We start from the raw sequence: 25,156 nt of genomic DNA on the forward strand, positions 1-25,156 counted from the left end.
ACTCTGTTTCTCATTCAACCTTTAAACCGAAATTTTATGCTCTATTCTCTAACGATAACATTATTTATTGCACATTGTAATTGGCAATAAGTAGTGTTATCGATATTCCTACCAATTTTTTAAATCTTCAGTTTAGAGGTTATCTGTGGCTCATCTTCCCGTTAAATACACTTCGTAAAGTATCGTTCGAGAAAATTATATACACGAAACGGAAAGAAAAACGAGCGAAACGAGGTTCAATTAAGATAGCATTGTATGTGTGTATCATATGGAATTAGTCGGTCAGTTAAAGCGCAATGATATCGGAAGAAAATATCAAAACGGATTAACAGCTACATACAAAAGAGCAAACGAAGAGAACGGTGAGTTGGTGCAAACCAGCTTCAAGAAACAGTCTCTAGCTCTCTCGTTCACCTAACAATGGCCCAGGCTATGGAGTTAATAATTGCTTTTACGTGGCAATGATAACAATATGCGTGTATAACAAATGTACTTAGAAACGGTTTCACTTGTGCTATTACTGCTCTCTGGCGATAAAAATCAGACATCATTGTTCAACTGCTGGCTCGTAACAAGGGCTTTGAGGGGGAGAGTTTGTTCTGCTCTTTGCTGCGAGTTTAAACACTATACACTTCCTTGATTGTGCGCCTAAAACATGGCGTACGGACTCGCGAACAACGTGGACCGGTCACGGTCCGTCAGGCGCGCAACAAGACACGCATTCATCAACTATATTCACTATTCTTCTCTTTTTTTTCTCATCGTTTTTCTCTTTTTTTTTTTGTATCTTTGTTATTTCGTTTTGTCCTTTTGTTTTCTAATCCGAAGAACGTTCGTGTTTCTCGTATTGTAAAATTAACGAACCTGTGGTCCTGTATATATACACTAGTGATTCCCATTTTTTTTTTTTTTTATTTCTTTAAAGTGCTTCTTTTTTTGTGTGTTGTTGCGTATACCAGGAGAGATCCGAGCAATATAGTATCGTGATTAACATCGACGCATAAATAAAGTTTTCTTTATTCTTTACCAAATATTAATTTTCTTCTCGATAGACTTGGTCTCGAAATCGTATTATTCTCGATATTCTTACCGGGTATCTCGAGGCAAATGTTTTGTAAATTATTGTTTGATGAACTATGTGAAATTTGAAGAACTAGAGAGGAATTTTTCTTTTCTTGTTTCTGTATTAATATAGGACTAGAAAAAAGAGAAGAAATTTAATAAATCTGCGTAAAATCTAAGATTATAGCATAGCCGACAATAGTTTCCTTAATATAACAGCATATACCTTGAAACACCCTGTACATTGTATACGTAATATATCTCTTTTAATTCGCCTTTCCTTCCTAGAGAAATTTCCTAGAGAAATGGACACGCTATAAATTTCGTAAATTTTCTTCTCCTCTTTATCTCTTTCGTATCTCGATCGATGTATCCCAATACTTTATTGCTGTACAGCGCGTATTATATTTATAGAAATATTTTTTTCCGTGCACTCTAAACCCGATTAAATCGTATCGAAACCGTGAAGACTCAGCCGCGACCCACAGACTCGAGATCCAAGAATCGATGAAAAGCTCAAGAAACAACGAGGAAAGAAAGTGAAAAAAGTCGTCGTGCGTTTAAAAGTCTGGCGGAATGGACGGCCAAACGAAAATTAGCATGTCTCGTGTGTCTTATTCGTGTTTGATACGTAAACAGGCGTATCCTAGTACATCGTAATAAATAGCAAAATTTCTATCTCTAGATTTTAGATAATAAAAATCGCCGCTAATCTTCGTTCTAGCGATCCACCCTTAACGATAATCAGTCGATGTGTTTCTTCCTCTTTCCTCTTCTCTTTTCTTTTTTTTTTTTGTTCTTTTTATTTAAAACGCGCGCTCGCCCGCTCGTTTCTTTTTGTTCATTTTTTTTCTTTTGCTTGTTTTGCCTTACCTTACTAGAATTACAATAACATTTTGATTAAATGACACGTGTCGTAACGCGTGCAATCTCACGAGGGAAACCGTCTTAATTATCGAAAAAAGATGATGAACATTGTTTGCCGCGTGGAAAAGTCGAACAATCCTCGTTCAAGATAGATTTCAGGCCAGCACAGAAACAGCTCTCGGTTTATCGTACATAGTTTTGATCGTTTTTCGGTACAGGCTGACTCGAAAAACGATATAACGAAATTTTGAAATCCATCGCGCAGCTCAAACGCGAGAGAGAAAGATCTTAATAAAGTAATCGTCGGTTATTTAAATCTATATAGATTATATCTGTTAACTCTGATTATCTGTTCAATGTATAATTAAATATGGCTATGTGGTATCTCTCAGGTTCATGTATTAACGTTAATCGATCTCTTCGATTTTGAGCCTCGGAATGAATTAATTTGAAATTTCGAGCAGCATGTTCCCAATCAGCCTGCAGAAAATCGAACGTTGCTGTTCTCAGGCGAAGCCTTTGACTATTGTTGGTCATTTAAGAACAATATCGAATGATCTGCGTAAAAATGATTATTTTATGTGAGCGTTCGGACGTGCCAACGGTGGCCTGGCCGATCAAGTTGGTCACTCGGTATATCTGTATACACTGTATCGATATAATTCAACGTATCAAAAATATGCTGAGAATCTTTGAAATCAGGTGTGGTAATTAGTTACGCGGCGTTTAACCGCAGCAACGGTTTATTCTAATGAAAAATGGAAGCGTGTATGTGCAACGAAACCGTTTCCGTCTCGCTCGAAAATCTTCTCTTCTCTCTCGGGATTGTCACTTTCTCGCGTTTGTCTTATCGATACGTTGTCGGAACGAGTTTGAAAACAGTCATTAAAATTGTAGATATTACATCTGCCATTCTTTCCTTCTTTCATACTATCTTTCTCACTTGTTCACATAAGTCACACTGAATTACGTATTCTTCGGTAGAGCGTGGAAGATGCTTGCAAAGTTCGGAGCACCTGCGCGATATTATCCTATGTACAACGCTAGCAATCGCTGTGTGTAACAAAACCTGAACAAAAAAGCGTTCACCACGATCATCCTATCTCTTTCTTTATTTCCGTTCGCGTTTCAATTGTGTTTCGCTACGGCGACCCTTATATAGTAATACGTATATTTGATTTACTGTCTTTGTTTCTCCCTCTTTTTCTTTTTCTCCTTGCTCTTCGTTCCATTTTACATCTTCTTTTTTTCCCGTGTATCGCTGTTGCATCGTCATTGTAACATCCACGTCATTTATTTTCTCGCCTTATAAAAATTGGACCTGGTTCCTTTTGTCTGCTACAATTCGCTAATTGCCGCGTTCTTGGCCGCGGATTTTTCAAACGATCTTACGGTCCGTCGTTTCCCGCCGTAAGATCTCATGCCACCTGTACGCACGTACATGCTACATGTATTAATCGACCAATGATTTATTGACGCTTTTCCTGCGATTCGTACCAATCACAATATTCTCCTATCCTATATATGGTCAACAGAACAACTTTCGAAACGGATTTAAGACAAGACGAATGCAACCCTCGACAGGTACAACGAGATCGATTCAATGGTTAATGAATGCTCTAAGACTTTAACCTAACTATCCTGTGTGTTGCGTTAATGCACGGGTTAACTTGTAACTGTATGCTGCAAGGTCTATGCGAACGATTGCCGATAAACGATAAATTCGTCGTATCATTTATCGGCGATCCGATAGCTTTCTTTTTTTTTCCTTTCAACAGACGAGACAGAGTTGCAGGCAGACAATCAGTTGTGGATCATCGTGCGATTCGATGCTATCGGTCGAGGGTCGGTAAGAGTTTTCTTTTGTTTTTTTCTTAAAAAATTCGCCACTTTGTGTCTAGCCTACGGACGAGAAAACAATTTACGGCTAAGAGAATTAACAATCGTCATTCATTAGCGTTCACGAGCCCGTTTTATACGAGAAATCCTCTCCTTCTTTCTTTATTTTCCTTTTTCTGTCAACGAAGAATCAACGGAAACGAGCAAACGTCGCGGTCCTGTCTACGCGAGCCTTTCTTCTCGTATAAAATCCTTATAAAAAACATATCGGTATAAAACGGGCCTTGGTTTCATTAAAATTCTATCCACCGTTATAATACGTGTCCGCGTTCCACCCTTTGCGAGCATTTTGTGTTTTTTTCTTTTCCATTAACTACTTGCTTTCAAGCAATTATCGTACCCTTTATCAGACTCACGAATATTCGCGTCGCGATTTTAACCGATCACACGCGACGCATTACGATATTTTTCGATTTCACTAATTTGTAGTCGTCTTCGTATTTCACCGATGTTCGTATTGCCTTCATCTTTCGAAAGGAACGAATGAAAATGAAGTGTCTCATAGTCGTCATTCCGTCATCGAACTTAGAGTTACAACTAATATCACTGTCCGAAATGAAGTCTCACAGTGCTCATAGTGTTCATTAAATTTAGAATTATACATACAATATCACCGCAATCTATAATTATATAATTAATATCACGAAATTTCCACCTTCAACCATCTTCGTTACTAAAATACCACCTGGAACACGATTCATCCTATATAATACACAATAATTTTGAATAGAAGTGAAGTGCGTTACACTGGTCGCTTGGTCATCGAACTTAGCGTTTAATTTCATTTAATTAGTGGTAACTTATGATTAACATCACCCAAATTTCTTAGAATTATAATTAACACTACAAATTTCCTCAGTCATTTTCATTTTACTAAAATATCGTCCAGAAATCGTTGCATCCTAACGCTTAATGATCTGGAACCAAAATGAAGCGTCTCGCAGCGATCACTCGTTCATCGAACATAGAAGTATAATTAACGATATAATCATCGATAACTCAAATTTTCAATTTCGATCAGCCTTCCTACCAACATATTATTCAGAATCCAGTGTATTACAATCTTCCACTATCCGCGTCATTCCAGAAAATTATATTCATTTGCGTGTCATTACGTGCATATCTAGTCGCACGTCAGCGCACGTCCCGAACTCCATTTTTTAAGCGGCCGGTACAATTGTAGCATGGCCGCAGGCTTGTTTTCCCTCCCTCTCTATACGTGTTCATTCCACGTTACCTCCATTTAGATACGCGCATTTCGAGCGTAGTTTGAGGTCCTGCGGCACGGAGCTACCGGCGCGGAGCACAAAAACGGTCAGACTCCGATTCGAAGGTCGGCAGGCGTTTCATTGGCAGGTAGCCGGCGTGCAAGGTAAAAAACGGCTCTCGTACATAAACAGTTTGACAGACTGGGAGGGAACGAACGTGGCCGGGTACTGTGGCCCTGCGAAAACAAAGCGTATCGATCACCATGGACCTGATTGACTCGTACGTCGTATGAGCTCGGCTAACGATCCACCAAGGACAGACCTAGTCCGTTGAGATCACGACCGATTTACTGATCGTTCAGATGGAATAACTAGTTTAAAGTCGGTCGTGAAATCTTCGAGTTGTCCGTGTCGAAAATTGAAGACAAACGGAGAAAACCGACAGACATTGTCGGATAATTTTGTATTTTAATTTTTATAAAAGCTTCGTTTCCATTATTATTCGCTTCGAGAATGGGAGGAAACACGGAGGATAAGCAAAACAAAAGGTAGAAATTGTCGCTATTGCAATTTTTCAACGGATTTCCCGAAGAAAGATTTTCCACGCACGCGAAGGATAATACGGTGGTTTTATGAAACATTGGAAGAGGCACCGGAAGTAACAAATCATTCGACCGTTTAACATTTGCGGTCCGTTTTCGAGCGCGATTAACCTGTTGCTGCGCAGGTTGTTTGTCGCGCCTCGAAATGGCTGATATAAACCTCGATAAGTTTAATCCAACGACCGGCAAAACCGACGAATATTATGCGAAAACTCGAGCCAGTAACAAGTTCGAGCGCAAGAACCGTCCTCTCTGTCTACGTTTCCACCCTTTGTACACGTGTTACGCGAACACTGCCCTTACAGTCGCGAAGGGTGACTCGGTCATAATAGAATTATTCATGGAAGTTCATTAACCGCGTTCAACGATCCACATTTCGACTATGATGACAACATTGTAAGAAATTTGAATATCTGAAAATTTGAAAGTTCGCGAGTTCAAGAAATCGACAATTTCGGAAATTCCAATATTTGCAATGATAAAAACGAGGAAACGTGAAACTTCGATATTTCTTGGAACGTTTTCCAATGGATAACTGGAAGGAAAAGTGTAACACAGTCAACAATGATTAGACTGATTTGAATATCCAAAGGATCCCGCGGGCGCGGATGTGTCCAATGACGCTTTCTAATTGAGCAAGACTTAGAAAGCCTGCGCGCGTTATACACAGACGTGAACGATGTCCCCGTGACGGGACCCCGTCCGACTCGTTTGAATTTCGAGCCGCGTTAATTTATGTAATTGGAACGGTCGCGTTTCCAAACAAATAAAACCGATCCGTGGTTGAACCTCGAATTAAGGCTAACTCCTTTGAACGTCGTCTCTATCGCGCCACTTTCGAAACGCACATAAATCCAGCGTGAATTGACCGAGCCTGTTCTCAAAGTAGTAGAGAGAGAGGTAGTCATAGGGGAAGCAGGAAAAAAACACGCGAACGTGGACGGAGGTTAGCGTAACGAAAAAAAGGGAATGGCGAATATACGGTGCAAGAGGGTGATACGCGTGGATTTCGTGGTCGTTTGCTTGTTTAGATTTCTCCGTTATGCGTTGCATAATCCCATGGTCGGGGTCTGGTCGAGCAACAACAAGAAAGGAAAAGAAAGGAAGAAAGAAAGGAAGAAAGGAAGAACGAGGCGGACGGGGGCGAGGGACAAGAAAGAAAAACAAAGTTCGAGCAGGAAGTGGCTCGCGTAAAAAGAAAAGCCCCGGTAGCTCGTCCGTGGCGAGTAAGCGAGTGGAGTGGAGTAGTAGGCCAAGTGGAAGTTCCTCTGTAAGTTGCTCCTCTCTTCCGAACGAAGAGAAAGAGAGAAGGATGGCCACCTTTTATTTCGTTCGAGAGAGTAACTGTCAGCCGGTATTTCGCGTGGAGGCAAAATAAAGTATAAAGGGTGTTCGCTGCGTCGTATATATGCGCACGCCGGTATGGACCAAGTTGTTCATTCTCCTCCTCTTTCTCTTTCTCTCTCTCTTTTTATCTCGTAACTGAAGATCGTCTCGGCCGTACTTCACCCTCTCATTCTCCTTCTGCGTTCCCCTTCCTACGCGTACACGTGTTTTTCTCTCTCTCTCTATTCCAAACCCGCGATTCCGTCTTCGTTTCTCCTTTCGCGTCTGCTCATACGTTCTTCGTCGAATCTGCGTCTCCTTTCGCGTTCCCGGTCCGCTCTCCCGTTGCCTCTCCTTTTTTCCATCGTACATTCTCCCGCTCCTTTAGCCTTGCAGACGCTTCTGGCAGACGAAGCGCGTTTTGTTCTCAACTTCCTTAATTTCACCTTCCGGGGGCCTTCGAGATCTTCGCCCCCTTTTTTTCACGGATCCTTTATTTCCATTCGGCCCTCCTTCCACCCTTATCGAGATAGATCGAACAAGAGGCATAAGAGGATCGTCAATGGAAGAATCGAACGAACGATGCCCCGCGCTCTTGTTAAACGCGAACTGTCTGTTATTTTTTTAGCCCGTGCTACCAGCTGATGACTGTAATTAAGTGGCTCGGCCGTACGCTTTGGCTACATCCTCGGCAGCCTACGACGATGAACGACTACCTCGAGACCACGGGACATTAGCCCGGCCCGTGTATGCTAGAAGACGCGTTTAAGACGATCGGCGTGCGGCACGTTGCATCGAAAAAGCAAACGAATACGGGCCAGCATCCACAAGCGCGATAATAACTGGCTGCGCACTCTTCGATCAACGTAGAACCGGCATGCTCGCGAGCACGTTTCGCGGCTTGATGCACGATCGTATCTGTCTCTACCGGGCTGGCAAGTACCCTCGCATTTCCAGCGATAATCACGCGAAATGACAGGGATTGCAATCGGGACCGCGAAAGCGAAAAACCGTTTCTCCTCGAGCATGATCGCGTTCGACCCAGTTGCTGTTCATTATAATTGAATGCATCCCCTTTCGGCGAAAGAAAAAACGAAAGGAAGATGACGAGCACGAAGAAAAAATAAAGAGATTTCTTTCCTAAGGCTATGATTATCGTAATTGCTTCATTGGTCCAGATTAATCGACGATAATGGAAATCATGGCTTTCCTTCTTACGAAGTAATTTTTCGACATTTACGTTTCCATAAATTCCGATAAAATATCCATTCGGGATATTAGGTGGCTTGCTCTGGTCCGAACGTGACGCAGTTCATCTCTGGTTGGGCTCTCAAGGAGACTCGTAACCCGATTAACACCTCCGCCCGTTGATGCACCGGTTCAGCGTGGCGGTAGATGCAATCAGCGCATCGGAATGTTTTTTCTCCGCGGTTCTCGTACGAACATCCTTCGAGCCTGGGCTTCTTCGTTGCGTCGAAAAGGAATTTTACTCACGTGACCATACGGACCGGCAGAAGCGGGTATTCGTGAACACCGCGAGGTTTCTCGTTACTCTCCTGAGGGCCGGCCGCTCGTAAGAGCCGTCGCGACGATCGTCGTGGCAAGTTCACGAACCTTGAACCCTTCTTTAAGCCCGTCGACTCGTTTCGAGAGGCCCGCGTGACTGGCGATCTGCGGATGATTAGCTTTCCGTGTGCCGGACAACTTCTCTCCCATGCTTCGTTCTAAACTTTATTCACATTCGTTTTCTTTTTTATTCGTCAACGTTCAAACGATTTGGTCGTTCGTAAATTGCTCCAATTTTCTACTATGCTCGGCTGTTACCTAGAAACGTTGAATTTTTCGGTGCTATGGTATATATTAGCGACGGTGTACGTTGATCCGTGTACACGTATATTTGTATAAGTTGTCCGCGCGAGTCGCAGAGTTAGATCGTCCCCGGTGAGTCACGGAGTCGCTGGAAAACAGAGAGATCTTGGTGTGCATGATCGATCTGCATCTCTCGTCGTGGTCGTCTACCAGAAGACGGAGACGAGCCAGACGAGAGGAAGAGAGAGAGGGAAGCGACGTGACCGCGAAAACACGAATAGCATAGGAATGTCACGAAAACAATGTCGGCCACCTGACCCGCGCCCTACCAGCCGGCGACGACGGTGTGCCAAGGGGTCTCTTTCTCTTTCTCTTTTTCCCTCCAACTCCGATCCATAGAGTATTCCACTCTCTTTCTCTCTCACGCGTCGATTACAAGTTTTCTCGGCCGCCTGAGCGCAACGTCACGGAGTCGCCAGACCCCCGACGAGACTGCGAGATTGAGAAACGCTGTCGAAGAACGAGACGGGCCGACTCAAGGCCGCACCATGGTCCCACTCCCCCGCCAACCAAGAGTCCGAGTCAAGGGCGTTCCCCCACCAAGTTAACCAGTTATGAGTCGGGGAGACCCAGCGAGAGAGACCCTCCTCTCTGTTGCCTCTCCATCTGCGGATTCTCCATCCTCGTCTCTCCTTTATGGGCCCCGTTCTTCTCCTTCTCTTCTCCCTTCTCCCCCCGTCTCTTCGCTAGAGAGTCTTTCTCCCGGTGGATCTTGTCTCGTCCCTCTCCGCGATTATCGACTCTCTCTCCGGTGTGCCGTGTTTATCGTGCGATTTTTTCTCCGATGCTCACTCTGCTCCACCGTTTTCAGCTTCGTTTCTGTTTCTTCGCGGATGGAAGAGGACAGACGAGCCTTTCTCTCTCTCTCTCTCTCTCACTCTCTCACTCTCTCTTTGTGCACCCCTTTTTGTTGTTTCTGTCGCGGCTCTCGCGCCTCTTCCTCCCGGTTAATCGTCCTCTCCGTTGCACTCGGACCGATTCGTATATTTATCACGCACTTCTCTCCTCGTCACTCCTTCTCGGAAGAGGCTCCTTGTTCCGTACATACTCGTACCAGCCATCCTCTGCTCTTCTTCGTACTCGATCCGTTCTATCCTCTTTCTTCTCTGCGGACCACTGCCGCTGCTGCCGTTGCTGCTGTTTCACGGATGATTCTCTCTATATTCGTCGTCGTCGTCGCGTCGGTCTCCCACGTGAAGCGGCGCGTAAGCGCGTTCGTCGGGAGCCCCGTGAGCCTTCCTTTTTCTCGTTCTACGCCGTTTTTCGGCCATTCTCCAGACTCGAGGGTTCACAGAGTTCGCGCTATCGCGCGCGCGCACCTCTCCCGATGGCATCTCGTTATCGCGACGCTTATTAGAAAGACGCGCGAATGGCTCGCGACGGTGCAACGATCGAACGTTTAAATCTCGATGATGTCAGAGTCAAATTGGAAGAGGAGAAGTCGAGTTTCTGCTACGAGAGACACGTCCATCGATCAAGATCGTGGAATCGAGCGACGTTCGCGAAGAAAAAAATAAAGTACGCTGTGTGTTCGTTTGCTCGATCAATCCGCTTTTCGATTGCCGATATCGTTGCGAGAGAGTTGCCTCGCTCGTCGGCTGGATTCTTCTCTTCCCCGGGCAACATTCTTCATCCGCGTGGAGTCCCGACGGGTTTTCGGGCATGCATGACGATCCATCATTCTTCGCGCCGTATACCAATGCCTCTCGCCCGTTCCCATCCTTCGCCGTACGTTTTGCACCGAGTCTTGGCCAGCCTCGTTGCGCGTCTATTTCGAAACCTATGGATTAATTCGGCTGTGATACGCTCGATCCGCGTGAGACCACGGCTGCGACCGACCTCCTCTCTTTCGATCGTTCGTGACTTTTTATTTCTCTCGAGGATAATTGAAACGCGAGTGTAAGGATTTTAACCCTTAATCTTGTGATCTCTTTAGTAGCTGTTTAGGCATCTGGTATATATGCTATTTGTATTAATAATTTTCAGCCGGAAGATTCGGAGCCGTTTTGAAGTCCAAACGAATGTTTGTCACGAGTAGAACCAGAGAATCAGTAGAATTAGAGTTTTTGCAACGAGCGTGACACTCGGTATTCTCACGGATTAGATCCATAATCTATGTATAATCGATCTATAGCTATGAACAAAGGGAAAAGTTTCATTTCATGCTCTTTCTTTCTGCTTAAGAAATTCGAGCACTGGTAGCAGAATTAAAGGACATTTTTATCAACGTTGACGATGTATCGCGGTAAATAGATTTCTTTTTCGAAGCGTGTAGTTTGTTCGGTGGAACCGGTTCCCCGATACGACGCGAATAAATCATACATCGATTAGAGAGAACAGAAAGACCGGCGTTCACCGATTGAGAAAGAAGTGACCGAACGCGTGACCATGATTTTCCCGTCGAAAATTCGTTATCCGTTTGCTAATTAAATTCCACGTGTTGAAGGATCGTTATAAACCATCGACCGAGTGATCTATGTTCGGGTCGGTCGATTAACGCGATAAATATCGACCGTTTAATTAAAATCGTATCGATCGCGGCATAATCCTCGGTATCGAAATTTGGATCGGCGAAACGAAGCCGTGTGGCACGATGTAATCGTCGAAGGGGGACAGGCCAGCAATGAAATCCGATCGAAACATCGGTAAAGGCCCGTAATTACCGGTCCGATATACGGTGCTACTTCTCTTTCCTCTCTTCCTTCGACATTTCTTTCGTTTCTTTCTTTTCTCGTCTTCCCTCTTTTTTTTCATTTCTTCGCTCCTTCTTTTTCTCTCGTTTTCTCCTCCTTTTTCCGCTCGATTTTTTTCTTCTTATGAATTTCGCTGCACTCATTCTTGCATCACCTTGCCGGCCACACCGGGGCCCCGACGAGCAGGACTCCATTCAAGGACACAATATTCAGAAACCGAAAGTGCGATCACGCGAAAATCTAACGTCTCGCCGAACCGGTCTAACCGGATTCGGTGTACGGCTGGTTAAGATGGTACGGCGATCGGTGAGCCGCGTAAACTCGTTCCTCGTCATTTTTGGCAATAACAACATTAACGCATCGCTCTTGCCGACTAGCAGCCCGCCTCGAATCGCTCTCTTATCGTTTGCTGATTTTATACTCATAGCCTTGCGTGTCGGAGGTCGATCTACGGTGTCACCAGTCGATCGTTTTTAAATCATATCTCGTCACCCTTAAACTCTGCGCGTTTCTTCTCCTTTTCCTCCTTTCTATCATTCTTTACTCCCGTTCTTTCTTTTTTAAATCTTTAATTACGACTACCAGTAAATCGTTGGCAGCGAGATGCAACCACCGAAACGATTTAAGCCATCCGTAGTATCGTAACTTACGATTTAACCATTCCCTTTCTCCGATCAAGTAGCCGTACCTCTTTTTGCCCCTTTACGAAAGAGAACGCTCCTGCTGACCGACAAATCCACCGCAATTTCTTCGTAACAGGTGTTCGCCAGGATAGAATCGCTCCTGAAACACAGACGATGCAAAAAGAGAAACAGCGTTCGATTTGCAAGATACAAAGACGGCATTTCTCTCTCTCTCTCTCTCTCTCTCTCTCTCTTTCTTTCATATTTGAAAAGGAAGATTCGGTGCCCGTGAGTTTCTTAATCCTTGAGAATTTTTCGCTGCATGTTTTGCGACCAGGTATTCCATGTCATTCCACGGTACCTCTGGGCCATTTCGATTTTCGTCCGTTTCTCGCGGCGTAACAGAATCGCGCAGACTTGGCGCAGACGGGAAAGACTCGCTTTTGTAGCCGTGCGCCGGTCGTGAAGTTGGAAAGTCAAGTGCAGTCGCGCACCTCCTCGCAGACGGCAGAGTTTCTCAAACTCGTTATGTCCGGCCTCGTGAGCGCGCGTTTGTGAATCGTTCGAACTTTTCGATCGATCGGCACTGTATTCCGACTTCGCTTTGTTGGGCCGGTTCGTAGCCGTGTTTCTTTCCAGTCATTCGATGGTCATCGATCGAATTTCGTCGGCGGAGTTTGTTCCCCTCTTTTCGAACCGTTTTCTGTACGAATTTTAATTCAGCCTGCCCTCTCAGGAATTTCAAACAAACCTTTTCAGGGGAATAGATGGTTTCATGGAATAGAGAGGTTTCGTGAAAGAATAAGTTGGAAACGAGAAACGAGGCCTCTCTGTATGAAACTTGGTCTCCAAGTAGGCGAATTAATCGTACTTCAGTTATGATCGATATTCGATCGGTATGATCAGTCTGGCTACTCGCGAGTTCAAGAATCTATCGTCTCGATATTATGAGCGTACAGGAATTTATAATCGAACGTAGGATAATCCGCATGTAGCATAATCGTCGTAGATTAATTCAGAAACGACGTATCAAGTTCAGAGTATAATTATTTGTTGTAATACCGTTCGTCATCTTAATGTAATTTATTCGAAAACCAAAAAGGGAAGGCAACTTTTTCGCTGAAAACGTGGAAATATCCATATTAACGATTCTCATCTTATCGGTTCAAAAGTACACCAAACATCTCGTGCTATACTCCGAACGAATGAAATTATCCAACTTTGAACAAATTCAAGTGGCATCCCACATGTGCAATTAATTTTCTCAAAGAAAATCCGACCTCTCTAAACCGACTTCGTATCTTCTACTCTCGGAGCGAGTATACTCGAAGCTCTGAAACCGCATCAAACGTTATCCACCTTCGATTTCGTTTTTCCAATACACTTGCAGCGAACCCGGCGAACTTTCCACGATGGGAACGAGATGTTAACGTTTGCCCGCGTCGTTTTTCCGCGTTTCGACCGGAGAACCGCTGCGGCCCACTCGGTCTCGATGAAAGCAAATGGCTTCTGCGCCCGCATGGCCAAGAGATTTTAATGTACAATTCCGCGTAATGGAGTTTAGCGTCTTCTTTCGCGTCCACGTGTACTTACACACGGCAGACCGTATTAGCCTTAGTCGCTTGCAACGTGTGTGCGTGCGCGCGCCGCGCAAATAATCCAAATCAAGACCGCGAACCCCGCGTTCTGACAAGTGGCCGTTCTGACGTGGCCGTGCAAAACTGGTTGCACCGCGATGGAACTGTGTTTCCGAGCCGCTCGTTCCACCCGGGATTTACGACGGGCCGAATTTATTCCACCGGTGAATTGATATTCGACGCCGTTTGGCGCACTAGTAATAACAATAACGGCGATAGTAATGGATTGCCTCGAAAATCGAAGAGAAAGCCAGTGATAAAAGACAAGTAAATGCGATTAAAAACAGCCGATTATTGCGAATGCAATAGCGACGGTATAATAATAAGTCAGCTGATAGACGAGAACAGTAAATCTTGGTCGTTTTACAATTTTTCTTACAATTAGTATAGGTTGTTAGAGGATTAGTTAACGACGAAATTAATTTCGGCGCGTCGAAGGGCCCCTTATTTTCCCTTGGATTATATTTGCGTTCCTCTTTGTTCGTCGTCGTAGCGAATCTCTATGGAATAAACTTAATAAAATCGAAAAACCAAGGTACAGAGATTACAACGAGTTGGTGTGTCTGGATACTAAAGAAAGGAAAAACAACGGTGCAAGCGGAAAGAAACACAGGCTGAGAAAACAAAGAAAGTAACGCGAGTGGTTCGACACCGTCTATTGAGATCTCTTTCATTATATTCGCAACTGATTGTTCCTTTCCTTGTATTCCTCTCGCGAGAGACAAAAGCTCTAGCCAAGAACCGGTGAGCTGTAAGCGACTCTGAAAATCATCAAGAAGGGCTTGTCTCTCCTTCTCTGTCAACGCCTCTAGGTTCTACTTCCTAAGTTTTATCGTGTAGAAAAAAAAAAAAAAAAAAGAAAAATGAAAGAACAGAAGAAAAGTAAGAGGGAATATCAGTAACAATTGAGAAAACGATGAAAATACAGAGCACAGAATACTCGATGTATATAACTATATGGCGAAGCCTGATTCACGCTCTTGAACGCTCGGTCGGGCGTTCGATTAATTACGAGTCGAATGGCGTACGATGCATCATCGGGCCTGGTAGAGGATTAGAGTGGCGAGGGAATGGAACCGACAGACCGGGGACAGAGAAAGAGTATGAAGAAGGAGATACAAAGAGCGAGAGAGTATCGAATCTGAACAGGAATTCTGATCGGTATCTTTGGAAGCTGACGGAGTTCGAGGTGAATCGGGCCCGCGCCACCGAGACACTCGTCAGTCACAAAATATACACTCAATCACAAAAGTCTACGTACGTTGAACGAAATTCGTGTATTCGAGTGATGGAATGAAATTGAAACACGTCCACGTTTACGTATCGACAGAGAGTTACTTCGAATTTGCTCGCTATTAACGTATTACCAGAAGAAATTATTATACAAAATTCTTGAAACAAGAAATTGCACGAGAAATTGCACAACGTTTAATTCGATCAATGCCAAGAAGATTGGAAGCGATTATTGATACCCACGGGGAACGTACAAGATATGTATTAACATAATTAAGGCTACTTTTTTGATCATTTTGCGAAATTATATCTGGTATACGTATACTTTTTCCTTTTAATAAGCGTAATAATTTGGATTATTTTTTTTAAATATCTGCCCAAGCTGAACGAATACAAAATTTGACGAGAAATTTTGCTACCGTTAACGTCTTTGTTCTGATATTTTAGATCTAAGGGATGTATCTAGACTTTTGTGACCGACTATATTTTTATACGAGTATATATAATAAGTGGAATGGAATTCTTTTGCTCTTCCCACTCCTTAAATTATTATTAGGAACCTGGCTTCTCGGTATAACTTTGCATGCGATCCGAACAGCAACGAGAACTAGACCTAGACTCGACCGAAGGGGAGAGGAAAACACAAAGAAATCATAGAGGGCAGGGATGGAAAATGAAATTTGCGATGTCGTTCACGTGGCCCATGTTGCATAGAAGCGCTGCAAGTTGCTTGAAAATGAAAAGAAACGTAAAATAAAATGTAAAGCAGAGAAAAAGAAGAGCGTAATGAAGAGAGTACATAAGAAAAAATAGATTTTATTCAAAAATTTATTGTGATCTTGCGAGGAGTTTTTTGTTTTTCGTATGTTTTTTTGCATTTTTTTCGTCTTTTTCCTTTTTTTTTTAATATAAGGAAAGTTGTTCCATTATTTTTTTTTCTATTTCTCTGTTCCTCTGTGCGTCGCTCTCTCGTCACAGTGCGTTCATACAAAACAAAGTGGGCGGTTTGATCGAGCGTCGAATCTTCCATCCGTGACCGCAGAGAGATCGAACAGAGAAAATACAACACGGTAGAAAATGCAACAACACAAGAATTTCGAGCTAAAGTAGTCGTCTTGAAGAAAAAAAAAGAAAAAAAAATTGATAAAAACACATGTCGAATAAAATGAAACGTTTTGCGCACGAATTAAGGAGAAACACAAAGAGGTCAGTCTTGGCTCAGTGGTTCGCTGCTCTCGTGTAAATATTATAAAATCGTAAATAAAACGGTATAATATATATATATTTATATATATATGCATCACCGGCGCCAAGCGCACACTTCGGTGATTTGATTCTTCCTCCGTAATCCTTTTTTTTTCTTTTTTTTTTCTTTTTTTAACGTTTTTAAAACTCTTTACATTTACGATCGTGCGAGTTCGTGTATACATATAAAAATCTATATATATATTTATATATAAATAAGACGCGAGCTACGCGTGCGTTGAAACACTAAGTACACGCGAGAAAATTGATCACTGTCCTGTAAACGATGGAAGTAAAATGGAAAAAAAACGTGCGTTGAAACGAACTTCCATAATAGGAATAATAATAATAATAATAATAATAATAATAATAATAATAATAATAATAATAATAATAAAAAGGCTCAAACGAGGGAACAAAGAGAAACGAATTTCTTTCGTCTCGCCGTGCGTTTGTCGTTCCTTTCCGCGTTACGACACGTCGAAACGGAGTAGCACGCGTGTTTAAACGAGCTTACGAAACGTGGAGAATTACGCGTGAACAAGTAACGTTAACGCGAACCAACTTTCAATTACACGGAAACATTCGAGACAAAAGGACATCGACGCGGAAAAACGGGTAACGCGTAACGCGTCTTCCGCTTGCGATTTCGCGACCAATTTTTTTCCCGACATTTTCTTTCATGTTTTTTTCCCATTCGGTTTTTCCTCTTCTTTCTTTCTTTTCTTTTCTTTTTTTTTTGTTTTCTTTCGCTAGAATGTGAGCGACTATTTTTCAAGCAAAACTCGCATAGTTTTCAACGCACCGCGGCACGATCCTAAGTGTACATATGCACATCCGTAATGTATTGCACCTGCATCAGCGTCCGCATCGAAAATTTTAAAGCTAAATTTTGAAAGCGAGATCTCGTGTGTCGAAGTGGGTGTGTGGTGGTCGTGGTGGCATTGGTGATAGTCTTTGTGCAACGAAAAAAAAGAAAAAATTTAATCGCTGGTACGCCGGTTATAAATTAATAGTACGTATAAAACCGAGATTTCGTGTAAAGGTGTGTCTCGTTCTCTCTCTAGGTATATAAGAAAAAAAGAAAAGTGAAAAACAAAACGAACGCGAACAGAAGTATACGTGTTATCTGCGTAAAAACTAGAGAGGAATTAAAAGAGGAAAGAGAGGTGTTCCAGGTCGCGTCATCCTGTCGCGAGGCTTGGCCCCGTCTGCGGGGCCGTGAGCCCTGAGTCTTATAAAGGGAGAGAAAAAACAATAATTTACATTAATCGTTATATAGGTAATAATATATAAAGCTTATAACCTAATCTATGTTGAGCATTCAGTGGACGACACGGGATGACGCGGCCCAACGCGGCCTCTCTTCGGCTCTACGTCTTGAAAGCACACAACCGAGATTAGATTTCAAAGAGACGAGAACAAAAAAAGAAAAAAAAATACGTAGTAAGAAAAAATTACAAAATTACAATAGTAATAGTAATAAAAAAAAAGGAGATAAAACAAAATTGGAGAAACACAGATCGCCTTGTTCTTTCCATTTAGTGTATACAGACGTGAAACGTTAGCGTTCTCTGTCGCGAAGAAAACGTTGCGACCCGTATCCGCGATTCGATTCTTCTTTCTCTCCATGTTTGTTCATCCTCGCTCTCTTTCGCATTCTTCGCGTCCGTATATATTTACTCTTCTCTCACACTCTCTCCTCTCTCGATGAAACGTGCAACAAGTGATAAATATAAAAGACAAAAAATAAAATGACAAATAATAAATGCATCGTAGCGGTAGGCAGCAGTAACAGTTATTTAACAAAGTTGGTCGGTGCAAAAGAGCGGCCGGACGACGTCGGCTATCGCGAAATAGTTATTCGATCGACGTCGGGACGACGCGCGTCGTTTTCTTTCTCCTCTATCCGTTCCCTATCCGCGATATTTGCCAGCGATAGAGGCAAGCAAGAACGTTTCACGATTCCTCTGGTTCGATTCGGTAAAAAGCCGGCCGACTGTCGGCCATTCTACGCGTAGTATACTTACACACGCGAGAAAAGACCAGATAATCCACGAACCCGATTACTCGTCGTGCATACTGTACACATTAGAATAGAAAAGTCGCTTATAAATAAACATTATCGTAACATCGTATACGTCGACGCTTATCGTGCACGACGATACCATCTCGTGGATCATCCGATCGTGTGCATATACACGCTTTCATGATTGTTCTCCGCGCTCCGTCTTCCATTCTCTTCTTTTTTTGTATTTTGTCTCTTTATCTCGCTATAGTGAATCGATATCACAGTACTTCCCCTCCGCCCTCTTTCTTTTCCTCTTGCTTTTACGTTTTTTCGTTCTTCTTCTACGTCTTCTTCTCTTTTTTTTTCTTTTTCTGTGCTTTTTTGTTTTTCGTCGTTTCTTTGCTTCATCCGCGCTCTGACGACGCTCGTCGGAGTGTTTCGTCGATCGAAATGGCACCACACAAGGTTCTGACGTCGTCCAACCACCCGAACCAGTTTCGCAGCAGTTCGCAACGAGTTCTGCGACCGGCACGTATACACGGAACTTAAAAGTAAAAATATAACGCGTCCCTGTCGTCTCGGGCCAGATCAGCTGGCTATCGCGCTTCGTTTTCTTTTTTTGCAAAAAAGTACATTCGCGAAAAGGTATAAAATATTTTATATATATAATATATATATATATAAGGATTAAACAGAGTTAAAAATCAATTAGATTTCTTTCGTCCCTGCGACACGCTATAAATACATATATGTATATATCACACGGCCGATTTTTTGACTGCGAGATTAGAAAATAATAAGCATAAGCACTAGTAGTCGGAATTATTTCGATAAAGAATAATCCGTATAAAAAAGAAAGAAGTATTACAAAAGGAGGACGTAAGGAAACGTCTTAACAATGTCGGACATTGAGGATCAAAGAACGTTCCGTACAGTCGACGGGCGTCGCGAAAAAAAAGAAAAAAACGGGGAAAAGTACGGTAAAAAGTGTGGAAGGGTGACAGCAAAAAAGAAAAGGAAAATCTGTATTTAGAAAAAGAAAGGAAAGAACGATACCAACCACTGCACCGTATGCAAAAATCTCTCGCGATAGAAACTTAATAATAATTAATTAACAGCGATAATAATATGATACGAGATGATATATCGTTATGTTGAATACGACGAGTTAGAACAGATCTTAAAAAAACAAAAAAAGAAAATATTCGTTCGTATCTACACTTTTTTTTACAATAATTAGTCGCCTTTCTCTTTTTCCTTTTCTCGTCTCTTCCTATTCTCTACCTCCAACTCTGTTTCGACAAACATACTAAAACGAGTATCTTTTTCTATTCGAAAACAATCTTTCCTGGCCTGACGATATATTCTTTCGCACTGCGAAAAACAAAAAGAAAAAAAAATTAAACGGTCGGCCACGCCCGAAAGGATCTTAATCCCATTCGCATGAACAATTTTTTTACTTTTTTATTATCGCGTTCTCGACAAAATAGAGAAAAAACACGCGTAAGATGCGTTAAAAATATGGTTGAAAAAAGATTCCCGTTTGAAGAATTCGATCGAGTTTTTACGTGAAACCTAATAATCCAATCGCGTCGCGTGCACAACCGTGATTCGTGTTTCGTGTAAGAAACGACATAATAAGCAAAAAAAAAAGAAAAAAAAAAATTAAATTTCGGAGTTATACGAAACGAAAACCTAAAGAGAAATTGGAACGGCGTCAATTAAGATGTTCGACACGATTGTTTAATGACCGTATTCAATGAGCGATTTTCTTTCGATGGACTGTGGTCACATTTTATTCATCGATCGACAAACACCTAATAAACCAATTATTATTTCACTGACGAATAATATTTCGCTCGTCCACGCGAAATCGCCCTGTCGTTCTGTCGCGAAACGGAAAGATTGAATTATTGTTTTCACGCGCGGCACGTATTTTTCGACGAGCGAAAATTTAACCGAAAAAAAAGAAAATATAAATGACCGATGAATAAAAAACAAAAGAGAAGAGAGAAACAAGATTTGCAGTTGACGCTCGAAAGTTTTCACGATTATTAGCTGTTTCCGTTTAAATCTTAAATGATGTCGATCAGTTGCAGTCGCAAGATATTTCGGAACTTTGAAACGATCTGTAGAAAGTTTAATAAGATTTTCAGGAAGGCATAAGGATGTCGGCAAACGACGCGATTTTCTATCAAATTTAAGCACCCCGAGAACTCGGCGATTTGAATCGCGAAATGAGGAACGTCGCGAGATCAGTCCCGCTAAAATCGTACAAGGGAAGAGGGACGAGCGAATCTAAAAAAGATCGGGATGTCGACACGATCGAGTGTCCCGTGAAATTTTAGTATGTCGTAACAATCATAATACTCGTGAATCACGGAGAATTCCTCATGTTCTCTGAAGAACCTATTCCTTCGTTTTGATCTTTTTCCTTATGTTTTTGTTCGTTTTCTTTTTTTTTAACGCACACGCAACAACTAAGGAAGAAGTTAATAGAGAGCAACGAGGATAATAATAATATTATTAGAAAAAAAATAATAAAGAAAAAGAACGATTAAAAGTGATTATCAGCGAACGATCACAGCGTCGTCGATTTCTAACTCCCGATTTCTTGCGCTCCCGCACGTCTTTTTCTTTTTGTTTTTTCCTTTTCCCGCTAACCTATTTTTGTAAACGCGATATAAGTAGATCTTTAATAATTTAATGAGTCGATTAACGTGACGCCTGACGACACGATCACTTCATTCATTCGCTTCTTTCTTTTCTTTTCTTTTCTTTTCCTTTAAACTCTCGTCTTTCACCCTTTTCCTTTTTTCTCTCCTCTTTCCTTTTCCCTTCCTCCTCTTTCCTTTCGGTTCCACTCATCTTTCTTTATTCTTGCTCCTTCCACCTTTAGTACTGTATCAGAGTATCGATAATTGCAATTCTCAATATAATTATTAATATACCATCCTAAAATACGGTCAAATCACTGCCGCGAGCAGCAATTCCGAGGCACTACAAACAGGCCACAGAGAATATGGCCGCACAATTATTCATCTTCAGATCATCTCTGTGTCTAAATGATAAAAGACTAACTGTAGAACGCCTAATATACGTATAATCGTAATCATATACTTATGCATCTCGTCATCTATAGGTATAGATCATTATAATATATATATATAATATATATATAATATATATATAATGTACAATAATTAGAGAGATCACACGTCTTAATATAGAAATTTAAAAGACTATTCTCTAGTACGTTGAAATTTCCTCAATATTTTGTGTGTGTTCCTTTTGTGTTCGTGTATGTATTTCTCTCCCCATTTCGTATCGTTTTCCTCTTAAGTATTGCCACGAAACATTCTTCCTGTTTTACTTCCGTTCTTGTTATTTTCCGTTCGTTACCTTCTGTTCACCGGCTGATGTGATGATAATTGCGTTATTATTATAATTATAATTATTATTATTACTAGTAATTATTATTAGTGTTATTATTAATATTATTATTATTAAGTTCCGGATGAGCGGACTTCACGAGGGTCCTACGAAAGTCTTTTTTTATTCCTCTTCTTTTTCCCCCCACGGCTTTACTCCTCTTTCTCTCTCTCTCTCTCTCTCTCTCTTTCGTGCTCTACTCTATCGACTACCCTACTTACGCTACTTCTACGGTGTCTCAGCCTTCTTCCACGTTCCCTCCTCTTTCGCGTTTTTTTTTTTCTTCTTTTGCTTTGTGTCGCTTACCTAGTGTTACGTTCAGCACCAATCTGATTTTAAAACCGATTCAAAATATCATCATTATAGTTAATAGAATAATATAACCTGTCGTATAAATATACATTCAAATATTACTATAGTATACAAGAGTCGTACTCTCCCCTCGCGCAACTATCGTCATCGTCAACTTGTCGTACCCCGAAAAGCTATGGCTCAGCACTCTGGGGGGATACGCCGTCCTCGTAAATCCTACCTAATCTCTCTTCTTCCCATTTCACATTTTCACTCACCCTTCTCTTTCATCCATACGTCTATCCTCTCCTTCTCTTTTTGTTTGGCCCTCTCACCTTCCTGCTCTTCCCCTCCTCCTCCACATCTTCTCCTTCCTCCTTCGTTTCGCCTTTTTTCTCTCTCCTATTTCTCTCATCCTTTAGCGATTCTACCCACTCAAACACTCTCCGTCTCTCTTCGTTCTACCCTCGATTTTGCTCACGCATTCGCAACACTTTCTCTCTCCTTTCTTCTCATTCACACACGGATCCATGCACCATCCGCGCAGCCAAGCATGCACTCTCTTGCTCGCTCTTTTTCGCGCCATTTCAACATTTTTCTTTTTGCTCTTCCTCCACTCGGTTTTGTTTGTTCGTCGGAGTGAACGGCTTTACATATTTACAGGCATTCTTCTCGTGGTCGTGTATTCACCTCCCTCTCGAGGCAACGTATCTTCCTCCCATCACCTATATCTCTTTCTTTTCCTTCTTCACCCTTTCCCTTTCCCTTTTCTCTTTCTTTTTGTTCTTTTTGTTTCATTTAAACATAGGCAAGTTAGATATCGTATCACAATCGTTATCAATTTTTTTTGTTTTGTTTGCTTCTAATCTGGTCGTCGAATCGAACATCCTCAAACCCGTGTGTGTTAGCCGAAACACGTCTCGATTACGAGTTTCGCTTTACGTATACTTGTTGCTTGTGTGTCTGTCTGCCTCTGTGTCTGTGTATGCGTGTGTTTGTTTGTGTGTGTGAGCGGTGTGACGAACGACACCTCGGACGGCCTGCCTGCCTGCGCGCGGAACCACCGAACTCTCTCGAGCTATTCGCTTATCGACGAAAAAAACGCGAGAAGGTACGTCGTTAATTCATTAATATATAAAAAATACGTATGGGGGGGGGGGGGGAATAGACGAGATTCTTCGTTGGTTGAGTCACCATTTTTCTGGCGCCAGTGATCAGCTCGACGATGAACGACACAACGACTCTTGCCTTCCTGCACGATCCAAACCTCCGTATCTCCGCGAACCCCTTTCTATAATCGCGTAGCTCGTTTGTTCGTGACTCGGTTCGTGTCAGTTAACACAGTCCCTTACTCTTATTTCCATCTTGCGTTTAGAACGCAATCGCGTAGAACATCAGTGGTAGATGCACGGTCTCGGTCGGTTGCTTCCGGTGAATCGCGGTATATTCGTCAGGTAACGATGATCAGTAATCGAAAAGAAGAACAAGTTGCCATTGTGAGGTTGTGGTTGCTGGCGAGTTTCGCGATTACTTACGATTGGTCGGCGTAACGAAGGATAGCAGGTTGGGACCGCACAAGTAGAAACGGACCACACTAGTCGGACGAGGGTACAGTCTATTGGTAATAAGAGTAAACGCGTTCAACGATCGACGTACGCGAACGTGTTGTACCGAAACGTACGCGCACACGTATACACACACGCGAACAGTCCGTTTCTCGACTCGAAATCGAACTACAGAAACGAAGAGAGACGATAGATCGAAGAGCTAAGAACGAGTCGCGGTGTCGATCACCGTCGAGCTGAGGACTAGCTGGCGACGCGTTCCGAGGCTGTGCGAAGCAATGGAACGAGGAAAGTAAGCGAACTGCGAAACGAAAAGAAAGAGCCTAGTAAATGCACGATAAATGTCACGGGTAGTGTTGCTGGATCGGCTGGCTGCATCGGTGTGACGCGGCACTCGACGTCGTTGAAGCGGCAGCGGCGGCGGCGACGGCGTCGGATTGTAACGCGTGACCGAAGCATCGCTGAAATCTCAGCGGTATTCCTGCTTGCTAGTAGGCGGCAGGATGGACGGTTAGTCACTGCGGCGGCAGACCGGTCGGTGGTTTGAATTCGCCGGCAACGGATACCCCGTTCGCCTGGGCCGGGAACTGCGCCGTCGACACTGGCGGTTGATGATTGAACGCGGGCGCGTAACATTGCGGGAAATAGAGCTCCGGCTTCACCACCGTTGGCGTAAGACCTCTAGGTACAGGGACAGGGCCTAAACCAGCCGGTGTACCGGGTGGTTTCGAGTCGCTGCTCGAGTTCCTACGCACCTTGGCCGCGTGCGGATTCATATGGTTGTCGATGTGCTTCTTCACCTCTGGCTCGGTGGCGAAACGCCGCCTACAGTTTGGCATCGGACAGCAAAACGGCCGGTCACCCTGGTGGGTGCGCGTGTGCTGATCCAGTATCGCCTTCTGACGGAAATCTTTGCCGCACTGTTGACACTTGTACGGCTTCTCGCCGGTATGAATGCGCAAATGTTGATTCAAGATGGTACGTTGACGGAAATTGCGGCCGCAATAAACGCAGCCGTACGGCTTTTCGTTCGTGTGAATGCGAAGGTGTTGGGTCAAGTGCGATTGTTGCCTGAACCTTTTGCCGCACTCCGGGCAAGGATACGGTCGCGATTCGATGTGTATGCAGCCGTGCTGCAGCAGCGTCGATTTTTGCTTGAATTCCTTCTGACAGATCGGACATCGTACGTACAACGGCATCCCCGCGGAGCGACCGTGCTGTATCACGTCCGGTAAACAGCTCTTACTACCGCCCTGTTGCTTGATATACTGCAGAGCACCGAAGCTACCTGCGCCGCCGGCACCGAAAACCGCGTGATTCCCGCCCTTCGGGTCCTTGAAGTAAGCGGGATACTGGATGGAATTCGCGTCCGGTGCTGGACTGAACGCGCCCGACTGTGTGTCCGTGTCGCCGAACGTCGATGCCACCTCCTCCTTGCCCTCCTCCGGTGGAAATGGAACATCCTGCGGCCAGAGTGTTGGCGTCATTCCATTCTTGAAGATCAGATGCGGACTCACGTCTGTAACAGACACGAGAACCAAGTTTATGCTCCCCGTTCTCCAGACGATCGGACTGTGCGGAGGAATTCTACTT

General features: G+C 43.2%; 2 protein-coding genes across 4 annotated transcripts in view; one reads left to right on the forward strand and one right to left on the reverse strand.

Moving 5' to 3' along the window:
- The window catches only part of LOC139986947 (uncharacterized), a 127,123-nt gene that overhangs the window by 1,461 nt on the left and 100,506 nt on the right, over positions 1–25,156 (forward strand). The window lies entirely within an intron of this gene.
- The window catches only part of LOC139986958 (uncharacterized), a 50,176-nt gene continuing 25,742 nt past the window's right edge, over positions 723–25,156 (reverse strand). For all 3 annotated transcript variants that reach the window (XM_072002740.1, XM_072002737.1, XM_072002739.1), the window contains one exon: positions 723–25,082. In XM_072002740.1, coding sequence (XP_071858841.1) covers positions 24,079–25,082 — 1,004 coding nt within the window. In that variant the 3' untranslated portion in view covers positions 723–24,078. The remainder of the gene's footprint in view (positions 25,083–25,156) is intronic.

The sequence above is a fragment of the Bombus fervidus genome, chromosome 4, assembly GCF_041682495.2.
Source record: "Bombus fervidus isolate BK054 chromosome 4, iyBomFerv1, whole genome shotgun sequence".
Lineage (NCBI taxonomy): Eukaryota > Metazoa > Arthropoda > Insecta > Hymenoptera > Apidae > Bombus > Bombus fervidus.